The sequence below is a fragment of the Canis lupus genome, chromosome 37 (genome assembly GCF_048164855.1).
Source record: "Canis lupus baileyi chromosome 37, mCanLup2.hap1, whole genome shotgun sequence".
Classification (NCBI taxonomy): domain Eukaryota; kingdom Metazoa; phylum Chordata; class Mammalia; order Carnivora; family Canidae; genus Canis; species Canis lupus.
In genome coordinates, this window is record NC_132874.1 from 9,782,028 (window position 1) to 9,798,484 (window position 16,457).

Below are 16,457 nucleotides of genomic sequence, written 5' to 3' on the forward strand. Positions count from 1 at the left end.
ATACGTAGCCCTTTCTGCTTTTATAATTTGTAGATGTCCTTGTTATATGTTTTAAATTTTTGGATATATTAACTTGTTCGTACGCAGGCATAAAAACTTCAAGCTGTAGTCAATAAATCCTGGTTGAAGAGGAGCCTTTCTACCCACCTATTTGACAAAACCCCAATCCTGTATCATCCTATGACCCAGCATCTCTGTTTCTGTGGCCAAATTGCTAAACTTGACAACAGAATAATCTTATAATCCTCTGGTCTTCACTTGGGATGTATGCTCTGATACTTTTTTTGCACAGACAGTTGCCCCTATTGGGATGCCATTGCTTTGCCATGTCAGACTGGTGACTCTTTTTGCCTTCTAAATTCTCCTTAGGGGTTTTCTCTTCTGAGACCCTTCCCCTCTTTTTCAACTGATCTCACCTTTTGGGGCTGTTCCTGTGCATATCACATCATATTGTAATATGTGTATATAAATTCTGTTTACTGTTTGAAAGACAACATATCTAATTTATTTTTATACTACAACAAAGTAGCACACAGTGGATGTTAAATATTTGTTGACAGAATAGAGCTTTGTTTCTATCTGTGCTGTGACACTTAATTACAGTCCACTCAGAGTCACTTATACGCATGTGTATCTGTCTCTCTCACAAAGTATTAGCCTCTTGGGATTAGAGAGCATCCCTCATTCCCCTGGATATCCCTCAAAGCACCTATATTTTGCAGCATAGGAATTGGTACTCAATAAATATTTGTTGGTTAACAGAGTACTTGGACAATTTAGGCAGCTCAGTGCTTTCTTCCCTATGTGAAAGTGGAAATGGTGATCAGGGACTTCATGAAATACATGTCCTTGGACTAATCTCCAGGAGTCCGATGTCATATATCTGTACATCTTTCAGATATAAGTTGTGGCAATCTCCAACATTAAATCAATAAAGTAGTTAACACATGGAAGAGAAATTCCTGTTTCAGAAGAAGACACTGAAAAAGAAAAAAAAAGACACTGATCCATCATGTCTCTTGTAGCATTGACTCGTGTTAGGATTCATGCACATTGAGGTCTTTGGCCATCTAACTTCTGAGTAGCTAACGATAATTGATAAGGTGCAAGAAATGGACAGAAGACTCCTTGTCCCATAAATCTTCCAATATGAGGTATGGGGAAATATCTACAGCTCTCTAGGGTTATTGTGGTGATATGCTGTTTATACTGCTTTATTTCACTTGTTTGTTAAACTTCCCATGTCTGGAGTAGCTACTAAATTAAGTACCAATTCCTCATTTCAAGACCTGGCCCAGTATAGGTCCACCTTATTTTTACAGTCCTATTTCCCTGTGTGTGTATCTCTTGTAGTCTTACCAAAATACCGTTCTGAACTTAGTTGACCTCTGAAACCTTTGAGGGTTTAACCCTTGTTAACATCCATTTGAACTTCTCAATATGAAATGCTGGTCTAGAGAAATAGCTATTTTTAAATAAGTCATTGAAAAGTCTCCATTTGCTAACAATCTCTAAAGTCCTCATTACTATTAAATGCAAGCAGTCTTGCGCCCAAATTTTGGGATTGTGGTGGTAATTGAAGAAAATCTTCACATCTGGATTATGTTTAACTCACTAATGTAAAAAATTAGTTCTGAGTTCTTGTAATGCTTTCAGTTCTGCATGACTGTGGGATTGTGGGTGGAGGTCACAGAAGTAGCATGTATGGCATGACCTCTCCTTTCAGGGAGTTTAAATTTTAAGGATACATGAGATTCAAAGATAGAATTACTGAAGGCTACAGGACTTTGTGTGTGCTTGTAAGTGCTAAGTTGTTTTGTCAACCATAGAGATCCTGGCTGTGTGTGTGTGGGGGGGGTCCTACCAGTGATGGTAAAGGCAAGGTGTTCTCAAAACAACACTCGAGAAATTGAAGTAGTTGACCTGAGCTTTGATCTATGTCTTGGAGAGTAGGAAAATTTGGTCTGGCAGACCGGGGAGACAGAAATGGCATAAAGGCATGGAAATGACAGGGGTTGTGTGTTGAATATACCTGATATCGGTGACCTTAAAGGGATCCACAGACTTGCTTATCCTGAGAGAGAAAGGCAGCTTTAGTGTTTTGTAGAATAGAGCTACCATCCATGTACAACTACTACTCTTTCTTTTTTCTTTCTTTCTTTCTTTCTTTCTTTCTTTCTTTCTTTCTTTCTTTCTTTCTTTCTTTCTTTCTTTCTTTCTCCTTTCTTCTTTCTTTCTTTCTTTCTTTTGGAAAATGGGCAGAAGTCAAAATTTCTTTTCACATGTAATAAATGTTAGGGAAAATTTTGAAATGATACACTTACTGAAAATTGTACATTTGATTTAAAAATAACTTCCTTCTTCATGGACTGTACAAAATTACAAAATGGCTCAAATAATTCCTACCAGCGTTTCTAACATCATATATTACTGTGAAACAGTTCCTGAGTAGGAAGAGATTGGAGACGTTCTAGTCCAACCCCCTCATTCTATTTTGTTTTAGTGTTTAAGTTTTGGATGTGATCCTCGGGTGACCTAGCATGCACAGGACCATAAACATCATGGCTAACATTTATTGAGGGCACTTGAGCGCCAGCGCAACGTGTACGTCCTTATTTTCTCTCCAAATCCTAGGATCTAGAAACACAACCTTGTTGGCTTCTAAAATGCCAAATTGTGTTTGCTTTATTTCTTTGGAAGACATACACACACACACACACACACACACCCCATCATAACTTATAGAGGATTACAGGATTTTTTATTTTTTTTTATTTATGATAGTCACAGAGAGAGAGAGAGAGAGAGGTAGAGACATAGGCAGAGGGAGAAGCAGGCTCCATGCACTGGGAGCCCGACGTGGGATTCGATCCCGGGTCTCCAGGATCGCGCCCTGGGCCAAAGGCAGGCGCCAAACCACTGTGCCACCCAGGGATCCTGGATTACAGGGTTTTTAAAACAGGGACTTATTTTGAAGCTGAATGAGATGGGAAGTGGAGAGTAGTGGTTGGTACACATACCTTCCTTTCTCTGAGTGTCCACAGAATGCTCCACTCTCTGATAAGTCAGCAGCCAAGTCTCTCTGTGGGTCAGTGGGGTCTGTTTGCAGGGGGATGTTCTTTATAGTTAATTGAATGTTTGCTTGGCCAAGGATGTTTCCTCTTTCTGAGCCATGCCGGGATCTGCCATAGGCTGGACCTTACTGAGAGTTAGATGAAACTCTTTGTTGAGATGACTTTACTGATAAAATCAATGAGGCCTTAATTTAAAAATATTAATATTGAGTATATTTGTGATACATGATTGATATTATTCATCCTTTTTCATATACATGTATGAAAGCTTTTATCTTTACAGTGTCATTTCATACTAATTTTTTTCAAGGGATAACATACTATAGTTAGTTATAGTATAAGTATTACTCATATTGGAAACATTTTTCTTCACGACTACCAGAGAATGTCATGTAGCCTCTGGGGGCTGGGATAGTAAATCATGGTTCTGAATTAGGATGACTTCATTGCTGGACTCTTAATTTAAATTTTAAGAAAGATTTACCAATTATGAAGTACAGTTGTAGCACATGGAGTGACTTACTTTTCCTTCTTTAGTAAGGATCTTTGTTCTAAACTAAATGATGAGTAAATTTGGATAGCATCAGGTCCATTTAGTGACTTCCCTTTTACCCATGCTTCCTAGTTTCCATTTATTCTTTTTTTTTTTTTTTTTTTTTTTAAAGAGCGGGAGAAGAGGGGAGGAGGGGCAGAGGGAAGGGGAGAGAGAGAGTCCTACACAGGCTCCTCGCCCAGCGTGGAGCCTGACATGGGGCTCAATCTCACAACCCTGAGATCATGACCTGCGCTGAAAAAAGAGTCAGATGCTTAACTGATTGAGCCATCCAGGCTCAATCAACCCCTCTATTTATTCTTCAGCAGTCCTGAGAAACAGAGAAAAAGGTAGCAGAAGCATGTTGCCATTCCCATATTATGTGCTGTCTCTCTAAGTGAAAGGTGTATATTTTTAATAATATTTATAACGCTGAAATAAGATTGGTTGCTTAAGACAAATAAAGAAAGCCACACTGGAACATCACTGAAGATAGAATAGCTTTATTGTTAGACAACTCAGGAGATAAATATACTACTGGTTACAAACCAGCATTTGTTCTTTGCTGGTGCTGCTGATCATTTATACAGTTGCGGCATAAAGGGAGCACACGAAAACTCTGGAGAGATCCCTGTGATTCCTGTTAGCACGTTCTACCCCCATTAGGTTGCTTGGCTCATTGTAGCCTTAATGTGAAATGTTTATTTTATTAACTTGGTCCATGCTGTCTCATCTGATTGCCTTATGATCTCCCAAGTCGCTTCTCTGTCCTTTGTTAAATAAAGCAGTGATTTAAATGGCTTTTAAAAAGTAAAGCAACTAAAATAAGAGAAAGTTTAGTCAAAAGTACTGTGCACAGTGTTTTTATTATTGTTGTACCTGCTCGGAACTGATGCCCTCCAGAGCAGTGTTCCACTTAAGGAAAGTTTCTTGGCAGAAATCTCCAAAGTTTATGCACAAAGCTCTGTTGCTTTGTTAGAATTAAAAGCAGTCATGCATTTTTATTCTAACATTCATAAATGTTTATCCTGTTTGAAAGGGTAGACAGAATGTTGAGACTTATTTGATGGCAGCCAGAGATACCAGTTTTTCTAGAGAGGCTTTCCCTCTAAAACCTGAAGATCGGGGCACCTGGGTGGCTCAGTGAAGCATCTGCCTTTGGCTCAGGTTATGGTCTCAGGGTCCTGGGATGGAGTCCCATGTCAGGCTCCCTGCTGAGCCTTCTCCCTCTCCCTCTGCCTGCCTCTCCCCCTGCTTGTGCTCTCACTTCTTTCTCTGTCTATGTCAAATAAATAAATAAAATCTTTTAAATAAATAAATAAAACCTGAAGATTAACAAAAATCACATTCTCATTGTGCCTGTCTGAGGTAATGACCTAAGGGATCCTTTTAGCTCAGTCATACAATTTCAAGAAGATGGTATTTCAGCATGATCATTATAGGAATGTCATAGTTTTCTTCCCCTACATTTAAAACATTCAAGTTGTCTACCTGCTTTTGGAATCAAAAAATCAATGGACATTCTTCTCTTGCTACTGAGCTCTGGGTTTTATCTAGGGCCCTCAGAGCTCCTTGCCAAGTGTTGGGCGCAAAGCTGGAGAAAGGTCACTGTGCTATTTTTGCCTCTACCTTTTGATTTTCATGCCCTCTGCCCTGGAAAATCCATTTTGTTTTTCTCCAGATTTTATTCCTCATGAAGAAGGAATAAAGCCACAGGAAAAATTCCCTCATTTCTATTTAACAGTAATTTCACGATTTATGAATGGATGATACTGGAGGTTGGTTAAAAACAACCACATCAAGAAGGTGCCGAACCACCATAGGATCGCATTATATAAAAATCATAGTTCAGCTCTTTAATTTTATATACATGGAAAACATATGCAGAGCCAGCCGGTCAGCCTACTGGCTTGTTACTCTGAAAACTGTTTGCTTTTTAGAGTTTTCCTCCAGGTGGCAATTTCAGTCATTTTTGAGATATCAACATGCAAAAGTGAAAGTTTAAAAAAGTGCGTGTGTGGCTGGTGATTGGGGGGGAAGGCATAAATTTCTTAAATTTCTCTTCAGTGTTGAAATATGTGAAAATTGTTGAGAACCATGGCTTTTATTTATTTATTTTAAAGATTTATTTAATCATTTGGTGGGGGGTGGCGGGGGAGAGGGAGAGAGAGAGAATCTCCAGCAGACTCTCCGCTGAGTGTGGAGCCAATCTCATGTCTTGATCCCGTGACCCTGAGATCATGACCTGAGCTGAAACCAAGAGTCAGACGCCTAACCAACTGTACCACCCAGGCACCCCATTGAACAAATGTAATACTTTTTCACACTCACACAAAATATAATAGGTTATCACTTCAGGCAGTGAAGTGAATTTGGCTTCTCATCTTTGTAGAGTATCTTTCAGATCATGTTATCAAGATGCTGAGTTTCCCTTATGTTTTTTCTCTTTCATTGCTTCCCTCTGATGTGGCTGCTGTGTTGACAACCCTTTCTACTTCTGCTGCTGAATTTTTGTTTCCATCATTAAGGAAACCTCCCAAGGTAAGCAGTGATGCAGAATTTGGCATGCATACTAAGTGCACAAATGTCCAGGACTTCATCCATCACAGTAACCCATGTGGAACACCTCTCCTATTGGAAGAAAAATCAGCATTCTAATTAAAACTTAAACCATGAAAAAAACTATGTGTGTAATGACATAAAATTAGAATGCTCCTCTACATTCACAAAGCACTTACATACATTATCTCATTCTTGGAATTAATGCTCTGGTCCTCAGAGCAAATCTGTCAGCTTACTGTTTCTGTTTTATTGATGATGAAATGAGGCTCAGAGAGTGAAATAGTGTGTTATTTTGCACATTGGGTAAGTGGAGAAGCTGGGACTATAGAGTATCACTACCTAGAAAATAGACCAAACTGGTGACATCATAGAATGATGATTGACTGGATGATAATCTTTTCTGTATCCTACCAAGAATAGTTAATAGGATTGGGAAAATTCTCCACTTTCAGATAGTGTTTTAGCCACCCACCAACTCTGTGTGCTCCATTGGAGTTTCTTGCCCCTTCCAGACTCCACTGACTAGAGTTGTTCTTGCTCTGGCCAGTCTTCAATGGCATGTTCACCAGTGAGTAACCCGTAAGTTAGAGGCTAGGTGGGGGAAAAAGAATATGAGAAGGAAGGGATCTGAATGACCAACTCCTGAATAATTGAAGGCTGATTTTGTTACCAGTGAGTATTTTATTGTGTACCAAAGGGACACCTAGTGCCAAAAGGAAGGAGAAGTTCAACCACTCCCTGACCAATAATGCTGGTTATAGCTTTGAGATGGAATCAAGACAGGATAACCACTCCCCCCCTCACCCCCCAACCTCCACCATTATATGGTTAGAATATAAGACATGCTGGGGAGGGTAAGGAATCTATAATAAATTTGGCTTATGTGCCTCTGGGGGTATGAAGGAAACTCTAACTTAGCTTTTAGAAATGGAAACCCACCCAAACGCTGAATGTCATCCTTTATGTTTATTGGGGGCGATAAAGGAATTGTCCTTGGCATGAAGAGTTTCAACTCCAGCAAGGAAGGTACATATGGAGCACATACTATGAGCTCTTTTAAGAAAGAGGAAATAAAAGATGTTATAGAAATGTAAGCACTGGCATCTGGCCAACTCTGAGGAATCAGACGTTCTCCTTGAGTACTTACTGATGTGGACATATAGTCCCCCAAGAGCTACAACCAAAAAAGTGTCTCTGTTACTCAGAAAAATGTGAGTTCCCCTAAGTAGTTCTTCCTTCTCTTACTGTAAGTCCTGGAGGTTTCAGAACAAACTGTCCACCTTGTGATACATTTAATTCTTGCCCCACAGAAAAAGGCAATGAGATCCTAATCAATTCCACATATGGTTCCTTAGTGAAGGAGGAGCACTAAAATTACAAAAAGGCACAAAAATACAGTTTTAAAGAATCACTAATTCTTCATACACAAAAATTTCCTTTCTACTCAGTATATAGAGCTTAGTGGTTTCCCTAAGTGTTCTATTGATAGTTCCTAAGAAGTATCATGAGATTTTCAAAATAAAATCCTTGTGAAATTACCGCTTTTATATATATACATATATACTTATATATATACACACACACACACATACATGTCGTAAGGCACCTTACGACACCTGAGAAGTATAAAGATCATCTTGAAATTAAATAAGTGACCCAATAGAGTCGTATTTTGAAAAAAGACATTAAAATAAATAAGGTCTTTTCTTGCAGAAATTGTAACATTGATAGCAAACAGGAAAGGAAAAAGTGTTTTTGATGATTACATAAAATTTTATTGATTTAGAACAATTCGATTTTTTTTGCAAATGACATATCTGATAAATCTACAAAGAACTTCTCAAACTCAATACCCAAAAAACAAATAGTCCAGGTAAGAAATGGGCAGAGGAAATGAATAGGCGTTTTTCAAAGAAGATACCCAGAAAGACATCCAGATGGCTAACAGATGCATGAAAAGATGCTCAACATCACTGATCATCAGAGAAGTACAAATCAAAACCATAATGAGATACCACCTCACACCTGTCAGAATGGCTAAATTAACAATACAAGAATAATAGATGTTGGTGAGGATGTGGAAAAAGGGGAACCCTCTTGCACTGTTGGTGGGAATGCAACTTGGTGCAGTCACTCTCGAAAACAATATGGAGGTTCCTCAAAAAGTTAAAAATAGACTACCCTATGACCCAGCAATTGCACCATTATATATTTAGCCAAATGGTAAAAAATACATATTCAGTGGGTATATGGACCCTGCTGTTTATAGCAGCATTATCAACAATAACTGAACTATGGAAAGAACCCAAGTGTCCATCAACTGATGAAAGGATAAAGAAGATGTGGTGTACATATACAACAGAATATTACCCATCATAAAGAATGAAATCTTGCCATTTGCAACAGCGTGGATGGAGCTAGAGAGTATTGCGTGAAGCAAAATAAGTCATAGAAAGATAAATACCATTTGATTTCACTCATGTGGAATTTAGGAAACAAAACAGATGAACATATGGTAAGGGGAAAAAAAGAGAGGGAAGCAAACCATAAGATACTCAGTGATAGAGAACAGAGGGTTGATGGAGGGATGTGGGTGGGGGATGGGCTAAATGGGGGATGGGCATTGAGGGCACTTGTTATAATGAGCACTGTTTTTTTTTTTTTTTTTTTTTTTTTTTATTAGAGACACACAGAGACAGACAGACAAGCAGGCAGGCAGAGGGAGAAGCAGGCTCCGTGCAGGGAGCCTTACATGGGACTTGATCCTGGGTCTCCAGGATCATGCCCTGGGCTGAAGGTGGCGCTAAACTGCTAAACCACCGGGGCTGCCCAGCACTGGGTTTTATATGTAAGAGATGAATCACTCGGGATCCCTGGGTGGCGCAGCGGTTTAGCGCCTGCCTTTGGCCCAGGGCGCGATCCTGGAGATCCGGGATCGAATCCCACGTCGGGCTCCCAGTGCATGGAGCCTGCTTCTCCCTCTGCCTATGTCTCTGCCTCTCTCTCTCTGTGTATCATAAATAAATAAAAATTTTAAAAAAACCCAAGAGATGAATCCGCCAATTCTACTCCTGAAACCAATACTATGTTATATGTTAATTACCTAGAATTTAAATAAAAATTTGGAAAGAAAAACAAAAAAAAATAAAACAATGAAATTTTGACATGAATAATTAGCAAAATACTCAAAGACTGATTGGTTCATTTTAACAAATAATTGTTCTGGGCAGGGGACAGAATGTTGTATGAATGAGACCTGATCCTAGCATTCTAATGGGGGTGGGGTAGGGAATAATTTAATATAAAATCAAGTATGTTAAAGGCCATAACAGGCAAAATTCTTGTAGAAGTCATAGGATGAAGGGTCCTATTCTGATTTCTGCAGATCTGAGGACAGCTAGGACCTAAAATTAAAAAAATATACTTGAAAGCACTGGAGAAAGACAAAATTAGTGAAGAATTACCAAATCAAGATCCAAGAGATGGTGGCAACTTAGAGAAGTGAGCCTGGTTTTGGGGGTGTATACCATTCAGATAGAGGAGCTTACAGGCAGAGTAGTGTTTCTGACAGCCTCATGGGGTCTGCAGAGCCTAAAAGGACAAAAATATTGGAGTTCAGAGTTTTACCAGAGATGGAATCCTTGGTAAACTCTTTATACTTCGGGTTGGCAGAATAGATTCAGACCCAGCCTTGGCTGGGGTATAAAGATGAAACAGAAGTAAACTAACCTTCACATGGATTTCTGTGTGGTTCTAAGTTCTTTGTGTGATCCGGGAAATCGCAAGCACTAAGATTGGATCAGAGTGAACCTAGAATGGAGGTTCCTATAGGCATCTGGCAGAAGCAAATGTTACCTGTTATCTCAAGTCTCTAAAGATTCCACAGGCCGTTCAAAAAATACAATGTCTGGCACACAAAGATAAAGAGGTACATTACAAGGCAATGTGAACAGGAAATAGCAAAAATAATAAACAGTAGAAATAGACCTACAGATGCTTCAGATGTTCACATTTTTAAGCATGAACTTTAAAATAACTCTGCTTATCATATTCGAGGTGATAAAAGATAAGACTTTAAAATGTTGGAGAGGACTAGAAATTATAAAAAGTGACAAAACAGATTTGGAAAATAACCAAGTAGAAATTTTCACCCTGACAATCCCAACCAAAATGAAGAACTTTGTGTTAGGGTTTAACAGCAGACTAGATCCAGTTGAAGAAAGAATTAAATGACTAGAAGGTAGGCTAGCAGAAATGTCAAAATGAAATGCAGAAGAGACAAGGTGCTGGGATAACTGGACATTGGCATGCACAGGAATGAATTTAGATATGGACTTTATACTCTTCATAAGAATTAACTCAATATGGATCATAAACTTAAATATAAGGTGCAAAATCGTAAAACTTCTAGAAGTTAGCATAGGAGAAATCGAAAAGATCTTGGGGTTGCTGATGACGTTTTAGATGCAACTCCAAAAGTGTGACCTGTAAAAGAAAACTTTTTGCAAAGGCACTGTGAAGAGAATGAAAAGAAAGCCAGAGATTGGGAGAAAATATTTGCAAAACATATCTTGCAAAGGACTCTTATCCAAAATATATTTTAAAACTCTGAAATTCAACAGTAAGACAATGAACTACTCAATTAAAAGATGGGCAAAAGACCTGAACAGACACCTCACCAAGGAAGGGAATCAGATAGCAAACACACACATGAAAAATGGTTAACATCATGTGTCATTAGGGAATTGTACATTAAAATGACAATGAGATGCCACTGCATACCTGTTAGAACAACTAAAATCCAGACATCTGATAATACCAAAGCTGGTGAGGATGTGGAGCAGGAGGAACTGTCATTCATTGCTGGTGAGAATGAAAAGTGGTATAGCCACTTTAGAAGGCAGATCGAAAGTTTTGTTCAATGCTAATCATCTTTTTATCGTATATCTATGTAATCATGCTTCTAGGTATTTACCCAAATGAGTTGAAAAATTTTGTCTGTACAAAAGCTATACATGAATGTTTACAGCAGCTTCACTTATAATTGCCAAAAACTCTAAACAACCAAGATGTTCTTCAGTAAATAAATGGATGAACTGAGGTATTTCCATACAGTGGAAGACTGTATAGAAGACTATATGAATTAACAAGCCATGGAAAAAAACATGAAGGAACTTGAAATGCATATTGCTAAGTGAAAGAAGCCAATCTGAAAAGGCTATATACTTTATGATTCTAACTATGTGACATTCTGGAAAAGGCTTAAACTACAGACATTATAAAAATTATGATGTACCTGGGACAGTACCCATAGCACATGGCAGCTACAGAATAACTGTTGGATGAATGAGGAAAGGAAAGAAAGAAATAGAGATCTGCTGGAGCAGAAGGATACTCACCACTTTAGCGGAAAGAAAGGTTTGAGCCCAGCTAAATTTTACTCCCTTTTACTGGGATAGAGCCACTTTGCTAACGGTTATGCCAGAGAACACTATCTACCCTGATTGCATTCTCAAGAAGATCCAAATGCCTGGCTAGTCCATAATCTGGATGCTTGTTTCTAGCCTGACCCGAAAGCACCCATTAGATCTTACAAACCTCACCAGCAACATGGATCTCTTGTCATTGATTTGGGTTATGAGGAATATTTTTTTGTATAGTTAGTTTGAGCAGTTGTTGAAATTTTGTCTAATTAAGTGATGATGGTAAATAATGATAGTTACCTACCTGCAATATGCACTGTTTCTATTATGTATAAGGATTTTGCACGTTTTACTAAGAAATGTTCTAAGGTAGAAGTACTGATTAGGAGAAGGGAGGGACTGTCATTCTGAATATTTATTTGAGTTAGCACTATTCTGACCCAACTGTTGTGCAGGAAAGGTCTCATAGTCTTTATATTCATCCCTGGTACTGTACTCTTAGAATGCTGTTTCCATTGTTACTATTAATAGTATCAGTCTTTAACTTAGTACTCACCATATACCAGATTCCCTTTAAATCCAAATTAAAATTCAGTGAAAACTTAGTTGCCTTCAAAGGAAAAAAACTCCAAAACAATCAGTGGTTGCCAGGGGGAGTGGACGTTAATTATTAATAATGTATCAGTATTGGTTATAATTGGTTATAATTATAACAAATATAACACACTAATCAAGTTATTAATAGATGAAACTGATGAGGGACACTCAAAAAAGACCAAAATAGGATCTCTGCACCATCTGCTCAGTTTTTCTCTACACCTAAAACTTCTTTCAAAATAGTCTATTAATTATGAAAAAAATAATGTAAGAAATAAAAACGATATGATCACCTCAGTGGATATAGAAAAAGAACATTTGACAAAGGTCAACACTTATTTATGATACAAACTTCAAGCTACAGAGATGCAGAAACCTCATTAATATAGTAAATGGCATCCATTAAAAATCTACAGCTGTCATCATAATTAGTGGTAAAGGACTGACCACTTTACACCTAAGATAGGGAGTAAGGCAAATATATTACTTTAGCCACTTCCATTTAGCATTGACTAGCGCTCTTTGCCAGTGCAATAAGGCAAGAAAAAGAAATAGAAGATGTTTAAATTGGAAAGGAGGAAGCAAAAGCATCTTTATTTATAACTCCAGTCACATACTTGGAAAACATTAAGAAATCTCCCAACAAGCTCCCAGAACTTATAGATGGCAAGGTGGCGGGAAAAACATCAAAATACAAATTGTATTTTTCTATACTAGCAATGAACAATTAGAAAATAAAATGTAGGGGATCCCTGGATGGCTCAGTAAACCATCCCTGGATGGTTTAGTGACTGCCTTCAGCCCAGGGCGTGATCCTGGAGTCCTGGGATCGAGTCCCACATCGGGCTCCCTGCATGGAGCCTGCTTCTCTCTCTGCCTATGTCTCTGCCTCTCTCTCTCTCTCTCTCTCTCTCTGTCTCTCATGAACAAATAAATAAAATCTTTAGAAAAGAAAAGAAAATGTAACAGAAGCCCAATAATTTACAGTAGCTTTAGAAACATTAAATACTTAGGGATGTACTTCGTGAAAAATGCACAAGACCTTTTTATTAAAGCTCCACGTATATTTGGTCATCTGATTGTAGGTGGATGTGCCAAGAGAAAAGAGCATCAGCTGTGTTCATAGAATGATAAGGCACAGAATTGGGCATGATGGGCAGTCTTAGGTGACACATCTAGAAAGAGGTTGAATGCAAATCCAGCTTTGGAAGGCCTTGATGCCGGGGTTGTTCCTTGATACCTTCAGTGTTTCTGTCTCCTGCCTGTCTTGAACAAAACAGTGGCTTAGTCAAGGCTCTGTTTCAATAGGTTAATGTGAAAGCAGAACACAGAATAAATTGTGTTTGGTTGGATGAGGGGGCAGAGCTAGAGCTAGAGATGGCATTCAATAAAATGTGCCAGGAAAGAGGTAATAAGGGCCTGCAGTGATGCAGTGCTAGGAAACTGAGAAGAGGCAGCGTCAAATTATCAGAACATCATGAAATACAGTATCCAGGACTTGGATGCTGAGAGCATATAGGAGATGATATAGCAAAGGGAGTCAGAAAGGACTCCGGAGTTTGAAACAGAGTGACTGAAAATCCAGCAGGAGGAGAAGAAAGAGCTGGTTTGGTGCAGGGAGAAGTTGATGGGTTGGATTTTAGAGTGCGTTAAACTGGGAATGATGGCAGAGCACTGATATCAATGCCTAGCGATTGTGCAAGGTTTGCAGTCTTTGCCCTGGAAAGGTCAGGTAAGTTCTTATGAGCAGGAGAAAAGAGGTAGAAGGAAGGGGGTATCTGTTATGTTGTCAAGGAACAGAAGATTAAAGGAACAGAAGACATGAGAGCTTAGAGACTAGGCCTGTGGGACTCCCCATGCTCTGGAGAATGGACACAGGAGGAAGAACCAATAAAAATTAAGGGAAACCAGATGCTCACATGTGGTCTTGCTGCTGGTAGTGGTGTCTAGGAGAATATTTAGATACTTTTTCTTTCCAAATTAGGTTTCTTTTGTTCTTCAGAGTTATTATTATTATTTTTTCTTCCTAGTGTTAAAGCAAGGAAAAGGTGAAGATATTTCTCTGGTTTTTAAAAGATCAAAATTTTTTTTTTAAATATAGCATATATATGTCCCGTGTTGGGATGGAAAGGGAAATTTATGTTTGTATAAATTGTCTTGTGCTGTGTATCTGGACTTTTCTCTTTAGCAAGTGTTACATTTTGTAAGTATGTACTCCTGAACTGAGAGACATTAATTTTAGCATAGTCCGGAGCACATACCTTTAATCCTTTCTCCAGTAGCTCTTATGCAATGTTTATAGGAGTGTGTCCTATTTCCCTTAAAAAGAAAAGCTTTTAGACAAACATGGAGACACCTGCTTTATGCCTTCTCATTAAAACAAAACAAAACAAAACAAAAAACAGGTAAAGAGGCTTTGTCTTCTAATTTTCAGTGTGTGAAAGTAGGTGTGTTTTTCCTTATCAGTGTGATTACTTTTGAGTCCAGAATATTGTCTTAGAGGTATTAATTGCTTGTTTGTTCAGCCACCTTCACATAACCTTTGGATTTTGGGAAGAGGTGGTAAAGAGGGGGAGAAGACACACATGTATGGAGAATCACTATCTAGGCCGTCACGCTTGCTCTGTTGCTGGAGGACAGGAAAATGTCCTCAATCACAGTAGCCAATAGTGTTGCCTTTAGAAAGAAGTGGATTATAGTTCTCCCTGTTGGCCCTCAGAATGTCTGGCACATTCTAGGAACCTTGGCTTCTCATGCTTTGTCATATCTGGCACAAGTGTCTTACTCTCCTGAGGAGCTGCATTGAAACACACAGAAAAACAAGTGAATTCTTCCTCCTTTTTCTGTTTTCTCCTCTCTCTCAGTATTTGTTAAACACCTTCCATGTGCCAAATGAGCACTGCAGGCCTGGAGCAACTTTCTGAACTCAGACTATTCAAACCCGCTTATTCAAAGAGGAGATTGATGCTCAGGAATGAATTTGGCCAGAACCATCCAGTGACAGAGCTTGGCTCCAATCCGAGGCCTTCTGATTGCCTGTACTTTCTATCTGTTACACCACATGGGTGTAAAGCAGCTTTTCTGTTTGTTGGGTTTTATGAACAAAATAATAGGAAGCAATAAGAAGGAAGAAATGTAAGGGATGGCTTCAGAAAAGATATTCCATCTTCAGCCATGTGTTTGGCCACAAACAGTGCTGTCCAATAGAAACATAATGTGAGCCACATATGTAATTTAAAATGTTTTCTGATGTACATTAAAAAAATAGATAAAATCAATTTTTAATGTCTTCTATTTAACCAGATGTATCCAAAATATTTATCTTCTATATTTTTTTCTCATACTAAGTCTTCGATGTCTGGTGTGCCTTCTACATGTGTAACACATCCCAGTCCTCAGCAGCCACACAGCACATTTCTGCCTTTATATCTGGGTTCACGGGTATTGACTAGTGACAGCCTAGACTTCCTGCTGTGTGATTTTTCCTAGGAATCATTTTTTTTCTTATCCATTCAAAAGTCATTTATTTCACAAATATTAATTGAGAATATTTGTGAAAAGTCTCATATGGGGAGGTGGTGGGCTTCAAGAGGTGATTAAACTCATGGTCCCTGCTCTCGAGAAATCCAAATGGAGGAAGGAAGATTAAACTTATCAGGCCTGTAGGTAACAGAAAATAGATTATGATATGGGGCACCTGGGTGGCTCAGTGGTTGAGCGTCTGCTTTTGGCTCAGGGTGTGATCCCAGCGTCCTAGGATTGAGTCTCACATCAGGCTCCCCACGGGGAGCCTGCTTTTCTCCCTCTGCCTTTGTCTCTGCCTCTCTCTGTCTCTCATGAACAAATAAATAGAATCTTTAAAAAAAAAAGAAGAAAATAGATTACGATAAACATCATTGACTATTTCAGTATTTTATGACTTCAGAGGAAGAAAGGCTTCATAACTACAAGTGGGGCTCAAGGAGGACCTTCATGTATGGGTATGGTTTCAAAAGATAGGAATATGGGATAGGAATCAAGATGTGTTTGAGGAACAGAAAAAACAAAGTAATTGATGTTAAGGGAAAATTGTTTCTCTAGTCACAACACTGATCCAGCTGTGTGACATTTCCACAATAAGTGGTTCTCTAATTCTCTTTGGACACCAACTGGATATCCTATAAGGCAGTTCAGTGTTGACACTAACTGCCTAGAGTTAGCCCAGATGGCAAGGTTAAGGGCTCAGTCCTAGACAACAGTCCTCACTTCAGGCATGGTCATCACAAGTAG

The 16,457-nt window shown here is 38.7% G+C and overlaps 1 protein-coding gene across 10 annotated transcripts in view; it reads left to right on the forward strand.

The window, feature by feature from the left end:
* The window catches only part of KIF13A (kinesin family member 13A), a 211,227-nt gene that overhangs the window by 78,371 nt on the left and 116,399 nt on the right, over positions 1-16,457 (forward strand). For all 10 annotated transcript variants that reach the window (XM_072814303.1, XM_072814305.1, XM_072814307.1 and 7 more), the window contains exon 3: positions 6,135-6,147. In XM_072814303.1, the coding sequence (XP_072670404.1) occupies positions 6,135-6,147 (13 nt within the window). The remainder of the gene's footprint in view (positions 1-6,134; positions 6,148-16,457) is intronic.